Raw genomic sequence first — 9,498 nt, forward strand, 5'->3', positions numbered from 1 at the left:
TTTTGATTCAACATTTATGATTTTGATTTTGATGAAAGTTATTTTTGTAACTATTAGCATTTTTCATTATGTCCAATATGAGAGTATTACAAGACTTATGAAATTGATATTTTACTCATTTCTCTCATTTTTCATTAATCCATTCCCCATTTTTTATGTATAATAACTGAAACTCCTAAATAAAAGGATCTGTGAAATTTTTAGCCAAACAAGAAGTTTACTTAAAAAAGACAAACTAAATTGTCATAGTTCACAATGACTATTTATCGCCACTTATTAGGAAAGATTAAAACTTTTGTTAATTGCTAACCATCATTTGGGGGCTAGTTTACCTTTTTTCTCTCTATTGCTTCTTTAGTTTTTCAATTTTTTTGGGGGGTTTCTATGAAGCTATACGAAATCACATCAATGCTAAATTTTAGTTATCCATCATTGTTCTTCTAATTTGTCATTTTTTTTATTAGCAAAAAATTCATTCTCATTGAGTATTTCTTCAATGAGGTTTGTAACAAACATATGTATCACTTATTACTATAATGATTATGGTTACTTTCTTGAATCTAGTTATAAATAAAATGTTTACAATTTGAGTTTTTCACTAATGGGTTGTGACAAATATGTTTAGTCATTAGCTTGACAACATTTTAGTTTCTTCTTTGTACAAACATTCACAATGACAAAGATGTGGTTGAATGTAAAGGAAATTCTTCTTCGTTTGCATAAAGTGGTATGTGATTCAACCAAGTCTAGTTACACATTTGTACAGAGGCATCCATGGTTTTCAGGTGCTTCATTAGTTTGTTTCATCCTATATGTATTCCTTTCTTATATTTACAATTTTTTGGTTTACATGTCCCCTTTCCTCGTGTGTGCTATTATTTTCATAAGAATATTTTGGAGTTCTGAGCAAACTCAACTTAGATATGTCAAAAGAGATGAGGGAAATGGTGAGCAAAAAAAGGTTGAACCAAAACATCCAAAGATACCTAACACTAGAAGACCTGAACTACTTTACAAGTATCCATCACAAAATGCCACAAGTAGAAGGAGAAATTTTAGTGACAAGAAATGGGATGTATATGGTGGTTTAGAAGAAAAGGCCAAGGATTTGTCAACAGTGTTTCATAATGAGTTCACTAAAAGAAAAAAAGAAAATAAAGGATTTGCCAATTTTTTTGAGAAAGGAGAGAGTTCTTTGGATAATATGTTATATATTAAAAAAAATCAAGTTCATAAAAGGCGAACTTTAAGATCTGAACCTTCAATGGTTGACCTGGTGGAATGTGGTGATTTAGAGATAGAGAAAATAGAGGATGGTGATGAAGAAGATGGGGAAGAAGCACGAGAGGATCGAAACAAAGTTATTGGATGGACGGAAGATGATCAGAAAAACCTTATGTATCTTGGGATTTCAGAAATGGAGAGAAACAAAAGGTTGGAGAGTCTCATAGCTAGAAGAAAAGAAAAAAAGTTATTCAAAGGGCATCTTGAGAAGGGTATAACTGATAGAAAAGTAATGGCACCAGTTATTACTAAAAGAAGCAATCCTTTAGATTTTTCAAAGGACTTTGAAGATGGTTTAGAAATTCCTAATTCTGCTCCATCTCTTATGCCAAGAAGCCCTTATGACATTCCATATGAACCTTCTGAGGAGAAGCCTAACCTTACAGGGGGTAGTTTTTCTCAAGAGATATCTAGTCAAAAGGACATGCCATTTTGTAGGCATGAAAGTTTTAGTTCAGGCCACATTTCCCTTTCACAAACCAACCAAGACTATGGAAGTAAGGAACATTATTCCTTCAATAGTGGGAGGAACTATTCAAACAAGGTTGCATACTCAAGATTCAAGAGGCATACAGGTAGTCATAATTTCTACTTGTCATTTTTTTTTCTTTATTATATTTTTCTCAATTACTTTCAAACAAAAGGAACATTGGAAAAAACTTATTTTAACTTGCAAAAAATGGTTATGACATTATTGTTTTAAACTCAATTAAAAAGTTTCATAATTTAGCTTTTATTGAATATGTTATTTATTCAAACACATTCTAAATAACAAAAAAAAACATTATGGTTAAAGTTGATCATGAAGTTGAATATATTTTACTCATGCAGATAAAGGAACTCATGATTGGATAATTGATCAATTGATTTACAATGAAGGTGCAAACAATCCATTAGGAAATGGAAGGGAAATAACACAAATAGATGACATAAAATGTAAAACTAAAATGGTTAGCATGAAAGATGAGAAAGTGGAGAATGATCATGAAAAAAAATCCATGTTAGATCAAGTAAGTGAGCTAGACTTGGTTCCAAACATCTCAAATATTGAAAATGATGAAGTTTTAGATAAATCAAGGTTAGGGTTAAGGTTTCCTAAGCCTCATGGGAGGCTACTCAATTTTCCTGTATCTACTACTACTACTACAACTAATACTAATATAAATGAAGCTTTATATGACACTGTCACATCTGTAGTAGATAAGAGACAAGAAAACATGTTGTTAACCCATGGGAGACTTTGTCACACCCCAACATATTCTGTAGCTTCTGACTTGCAAGTAGAGGTTTCTGAAGTTGGTTCACTAACTTCAACAATTGGTGAAAATGTTGAGACAAATTCATCCACTGATAGAGACTCTATACTTTATGATGGGGACGTTGATAGAGATGTTAGTTCTGGTAGTGAAGAATTATGGGGGACCTCTTTCCATGGAGGGAAAGAAGCCCAAGGAGTTAGAAGTGAGGGGGATAATGGAGAAGTGAGCAACAACTCAAAGGATGTTGTTTCACCTTTTGCTCGACAACATATAAATGAAGAAAATGCAGCTAACATTAGCTTAATGTCCTCCAAATCTGACATGCCTGAAGATACTTCAACTCATGCAACAAATAATCATCATGACATCTTTGGATATATGAAACATTCTATAGGGGAAACTGAAGCACCACAATCTTCTAATTCTTCTTATGCTTTGAATCAATTACCAACTGAAACACGCTCAGAAAAACTAGAGGTGAGTCACTTTGGTGCTATTTTATGTAATAAAATTTTCATTGGAATTGTTATTTGCTTCAATAAAAAGTCATAGGAGAGGACATGGGTATTGTTATAATTTTTATAAAATTTTGTTCAATAGGAATGGTGCAATAACTTACCAGAGAATGTAACGACTGAGGAACAAGTTATCAATGAAGCAAACAATACAACAGTCATAGAGCAAGATAATATTGAGAACTCAAGAAGTAGTGAAGACCTTATCACATTAGTAACGCGACAAGAATCAATTGATGATACATCCACTTACTCAGTTTCATCATCACCAAGATCTGTGTTACCTGAAAAAACCATGGTAGATGAAGTTTCATTATCAGCTTTTGATCAACAAATACTTGTAGGTGCCCAATCTATCATGGAGGGTATGGCCCAAGAAACTTTAGACAATGAAATTTCATTTGACATCATGCCTCAAACTATTCAGTCATTGATGGATGATAACACTCATGGATCACATAATGTCGACTTTAATAATTCTCAAGTATGTATTCAAAACATGATTAGTTACTCTTATCACTAAAGGTTTTTGACTTTTGGGACATGCCCATGACTATTACTACATTGACAATACTATGTTGTTTTGGTATTATTTCATATCTTAATTATAATGGTATTTCATTTATTTATCATATTCATAACTAAATAAAAGAAAGAAATTATAAATTTAATTAGTCATATATGTAAGTAAGGGTTTATTTTAAAAATTTTATTTTCATTTTTATTTGTACAAATATTTTTAAAATATTTTAATGTTTTCACTATCTTTTCACACCATATGTGATATTGACCAGGAGCAAACTATTCTCCTAGAGAATTCTGTCGAAGAATCAAATATATTTGATAGTATGAATGATGGACAAGTCAACAATAAGGAAGAGTATGATGAGTATATCATAGAGAGTATGACCCAAGAAACTTTAGATAAGGAAAGTCCATCTAACACCATGACTCTAACTATTCAGCCATTGATGGATGATACAACTCATGAATCACATAATGTTGACTATAATCATTCTCAGGTATGTATTTGGAACATGGATAATTACTCTTATTGCTAAAGGTTTTTTTGCTTTTAGCACATGACTATTAGGTTGCATTGGCAAAATTATATAGTTATTACTTCATATATTAATTATAACAATATATAATCTATTTATCATATTAACAACTAAATAAAATAAAGAAATTATAATTTTCATTAGTCATATGTGTGAATAAGGATCTAATTATTTCATTAAAAATGATTCCCATTTTCATATTATTTCTACAAATAATTTCAAAATGTTTTATTATTTTCACTTTATTTACACGTTATATGTGATATTGACTATGAGCAGACTAATCCCCAACAAAATTCTATTGAAGAATCAAATATATTTGGTAGTATGAATGATGAAGAAGTCAATAATAAGGAAGAACATGATGAGTATATCATGGAAGGTATGACCCAAAATACTTTAAATGGAAGTTCATCTAACACCATGCCTCAAACTATTCAGCCATTGATGAATGAAACAACTCATGAATCACATAATGTTGACTTTAATCATTCTCAGGTATGTATTTAGAACATGGTTAATACTTTTATTGTTAAAGGCTTTTGGCACATGACCATTAGGTCACGGAAATATTATATAGTATCATTTCTACTTCACATCTTAATTATAATAATATTTTATCTATTTTCCATATTTATAACAAAATAAACAAATTACAATATAAATTTCATTAATCATATGTGAAACTAAGGGTCCATTTGTTTTGTAAAAATAATTTCTATTTTAATTTTTTATTCTTATAAATAATTTTAAAATATTTTATTATTTTCACTCTATTTACATATTAAATGTAATGCAGCAGGAGCATAATATTCCTTTAGAAAATTTTGTTGAGGAATCAAATACATTTGATAGCACGAATGATGAAGAACTCAACAATAAGGAAGATGATGACAAAAATATCATGGAGGGTATTACCTTAGAAACTTTAGATAATGGAAGTTCATTTGACACCATTCCTCAAATTGTTCAACCATTGAAGGATAATACAACTCAAGAATCAAATTATCTTGACTTTAATCATTCTCAAGTATGTGTTCAAAACATAGTTAATCCTACCATTAAAGACTTTTAGCTTTTGGCATATGACCATTAGGTCACATTGACAATATTATATGGCATAGATTTTACTTTGTATCTTAATTATAAAATATTTTATCTATTTTCCATATTCACAACTAAATAAAAGAAATAAATTATAAGTTTCATTAATCATATCTATAACTAAGGGTCCATTTGTTTTATAAAAAATGTTTCCCATTTTTATTTTTAATTTCTACAAATAAGTTTCAAATATTTTATTATTTTACTCTATTTACATGCTACATGTGATATTGATCAGGAGACAACTATCCCTATAGAGAATTCTATTGAAGAATCAAATATATTTGGAACTAAGAATGATGAAGAAGTCAATAATAAGGAAGAGCATGACAAGTCAAAGGACGAAGAAAATAATGAGGACAATTCTAACAACTTAAAAAGACAAGAGACTACTACAAAATCAACTAAACCAATAAATGAGATTACAACTTTGGATGACATGGGTAAGAAATCAAAATATTTAATGAAAAATAAACTAACATTTGATTCTTTAAATTTGATATGTTAATGTAGATTTATAATATATAGTATCATATTAGCTAACACTTACATTGCACATTATATTTTATTATCTAAGCAGGTGCCATTAATAGAGTTAACAGAAGATGATAAGAAATACAAACCATCAAAGTACTTGTAACATTTATGAAGAATTGTCACAACAAAGGGTTATTAAGCCAATGATTCATCACAATACAGGGTTAAACCAATAATTGTAATTTTACATGTTTCCTTATATATCTTTCTCTCCTTTGTGTATTAATTCTCTCCTTTGTGTATTAATACGATGAAACATTAATTAAGGCCAATGATACAAATACAAATACAAAAGTACATATTCAAATTTTCTCTTTTTTCATATATATGCTTGATATTATGAGTTTTGATTTTTCCTTTCTCCATTTATTCTTTGTTAGTATTAATGTCAAATCTATTATCTATTGTATTACTATATACATATAAATAAAAAATCCTTGCTTACGCATGTCAATTGCTTAACTAGAAGAAATTTTTTTTTCATTCAATTCCACCTTCTTTTAATTTTGTTATCATTTATCAGTGAAATTGCACGGTAAAACTTGGAACAAGCATATTATTAATTGAAGACATGATTAGATTATCATTCTTTTTCATGAGAAAGAGATCAATATACTTTTGAATAAGACATATTTTTGTATCTTTAATTGTAACAATACTTTTGAATGAGTATAAATTGTACATGAACAAGCACAAAAAGTAACTTAGCCTTTTAACTTATATGTACTTTTTTATTTTATTATTTTTAAAAATAAAAAAATTATTTTTTATTAGTACTTTTCATCTTATACCATGCATTTTTAGTGGATGATGTTTCAAAATTAATAATTACTTTGAGCAGTACGAAAAAATAAAATATGTTTTCAATTACAAAAAGAATGATAATTAAATTAAAATAATTTAATTTGAATTAAAAAATTAAAATAACATGTCATTGTGTTAGATAAATAAATAATAAAAATAAAATCATTCTCAAACAAATATATTTTAATTTAGTATATAGTAATCATGAATAAAATAATGTAATTTATGTCTTTTTCTAATATTAACATTGAATATTAATAGCATAATTTTGTATACATATTTTCATTATTACTTGTTTTAGCTTATAGGAGCATACTACATTAAAGTATTTGTTTATTTAGATTAAAAACGTGTACTGATGATTGTTTATAGTTTTCCTAATTTTTTCTCTATTTTTTAATGTTAATGATGACTATGGTTGCTTTGCTCATAACATATTTAAGGATGACACATAAATAAAATGAGTTCAATGAAGAGATTAATGATACCCTAGACTTGGGTTAACATGTTAAAAAATCTCTCCAAGATTAGATTAGAGTACATTAAAATGATTTATATGGATAAAAAGGTAATGTTTCATTTCTAATGTGTTACAATATTTGTTTTATATTATCATTTGTTATTTGTTGTTTAATTTTTTGGGTTAGTTTGTTCACGACCCAAGGAGATAAAATACAATTTTAAGAGAAAATGAATATTTAAAAGATGGAAAAGTCAATTAAAAATAATTTCTTAATGAATTCGTTAAAGACTTTTTTAACTTCATCTTATTATTGGTTTGTTACTTTTAATTATTTTAATTGTTGTCTAATAATTATAAAAAAAATTAAATGATTTAATTTTTCTAAAATCTTGGAATAGTTGTATATGTTGTTTTTGTAATTTATTATTGTACATGTGAAATAATTTAATTTGAAGAGGTTATGAGCTTTTTTTTTTTTTTTTAAAAAAAATTAGAGAAATCTTGCAAAAGTAATAAGCTTACCATCTTTTGTCTCTTTCTTGGTTGAAAGAGTTCTCAAAAAAATGTTTTAGCAAGAAAGGAAATAAAAGATGTATCTAATAAATATAGGAGTTGTGTGAATAATAAAATATAAGAATTATTAAGTGTAATTTTTTTATGTATTGTTAATGTAAAATTATTCACTATTAATCATTTACAAGTTAGAAATGAAATATGACTTTTAAGGTAGATTTACTTTATTTAATAATTCATGATACTCATTAACTTTTAAGCTTCTAATTATTAAATAAAAATTTCTTACTAAATAGATAAAGTTTACAATTTTTTTTAAAGTTTAAAAATCATTTGATACTTTGCTAAATAAATTCAATTTAATATATTTTCATAAAAATATTATTATACATTAACTTGAATTTATTTAATAAAATATCAAATAGTTTTCAAAATTTGTAAAATTGTATAGACATCTTCTATTCAATAAGAATTTTTAAATTTAATGATTGGATCATTATTTTATATATACAATGAGTTATTAAGTGTAGTAAGAATTTTTTTGAAAATCAGACCAAATCGATTTGTCAGATCAATTTGACCATGAATTGGTTCAATCAATTCAGTTCAGTTAGAAAATCATTTTGCATCAAACCAATCAAAAACTAGTAGAACCAGCCAATAATTGATCAATTTGGTTTGAACCACAGTAAAACGTGCACTAGGAGGCGCCACGACCATCGCGACACACCAAGCACGCCATAAACCATCGTGATGGATGCACCAGGTAGTGCCGCAACCATCCCTTGTCCAACGCTACTGGTCCTCCATCTTCATTTCTTACCACCCCTCCGACTCTGATCACGATCACAATAACTCTCCCCTCTTCCCCAATTGCATCGCCACATTAAATAGGTGGGTTTGAATGGGTTACCAATTTAGACAAGTTAAAAAATGGTTTAAAATGATTAATTTCGATCAGATTCGATTTGAGTTTTTGGACCCATCAATATTCGAACCCAACCGTTCAAACAAAATAAAGATCAAAGTAATTATCAATTAAGTCCGAAAGGTAAGTTTATCTTGACTCATCTGTAATCTATATTGTTGATACATAAAAAACTTTAGTTAAGTGTGTAGTTTATAACTTCCTTTTTTATAGCATGCACTTAAAAAAAATTATTATAATATTTAAATTATTTGAAACTTGAATAATTTTATTCATTTTGAGTCTAAACGAACCCAGTAATATTTGAATGGCTAAATGTATAAAAAAAAGGTACAAGAATTGAAAAGAAAGAAATAATAAATTGAATAAAAGCTTTATTTGGACCAATCAAATGATTCAAAGTCCAATACATTTCTACTTGTAAAAAACTATCTGATAAAATTAAGACTCGCTCAAACCAAAACCCATCTAAACCAATAAGCCATTTGGTCGGAGTTCGAGTTTAAATAATACAACTTGAGTTATATTGGTTTGAAATCGACCATATTGATCACCCTTCTTATAAGAACTTGCATTGAAGATATTTTTATTAGTGACTTGAGGGATTAAAACAAGGTTTTTTTAAAAATTATAGTGAGTAAAAATAATAATTTTAAATTTAAGAGATAAAAAACAAATTTATCATAGATTTAAGTTTTTACATAATGTATTTCTATTTTTTTGTTCCAATTGAAAAAAAAATTATGCCATATCATTAATATTGAATTATTGAGTGCATTAATTCTTTTAAAAACTCTAAGAATAACTTGACTCGATCCCCACTCGAATAAATAAATAAATATGTATATATATATATATATAAATATATAAAATGAGTGAAATTACATTCATTTAACTTTTATTAATTTTATATCATTAATAACTTTCAATTGGAAGATAATTTATCAAAATTTGATATTAGATTAAGTATCTTACATCCAAATCATACATATAAAATTTGATATTTGATTTATATAAATTAAAATTGGTG

General features: G+C 27.4%; 1 protein-coding gene across 5 annotated transcripts; it reads left to right on the forward strand.

Annotated features, from left to right (window-relative positions):
• The first annotated feature begins 210 nt into the window (after positions 1 to 210).
• Positions 211 to 6,082, forward strand: LOC109800890 (uncharacterized). 5 transcript variants are annotated; one of them, XM_083071211.1, is made up of 8 exons: positions 218 to 1,859; positions 2,116 to 3,020; positions 3,144 to 3,542; positions 3,853 to 4,080; positions 4,399 to 4,617; positions 4,922 to 5,149; positions 5,462 to 5,666; positions 5,801 to 6,082. In XM_083071211.1, the coding sequence occupies exons 1-8, from the start codon at positions 674 to 676 to the stop codon at positions 5,830 to 5,832; spliced, it is 3,402 nt and encodes a 1,133-aa protein (XP_082927337.1). In that variant the 5' UTR covers positions 218 to 673; the 3' UTR covers positions 5,833 to 6,082. The 5 variants fall into 5 exon arrangements, with proteins under 5 accessions (XP_082927338.1, XP_082927339.1, XP_082927337.1 ...); XM_083071210.1 differs by having other exon boundaries at positions 222 to 1,859; positions 4,919 to 5,149; XM_029270978.2 differs by having other exon boundaries at positions 228 to 1,859; positions 4,919 to 5,149; positions 5,804 to 6,082.
• The last annotated feature ends 3,416 nt before the right edge of the window (positions 6,083 to 9,498 follow it).

Source organism: Cajanus cajan, chromosome 3, assembly GCF_000230855.2.
Source record: "Cajanus cajan strain Asha chromosome 3, NIPB_CcT2T_4, whole genome shotgun sequence".
NCBI lineage: Eukaryota > Viridiplantae > Streptophyta > Magnoliopsida > Fabales > Fabaceae > Cajanus > Cajanus cajan.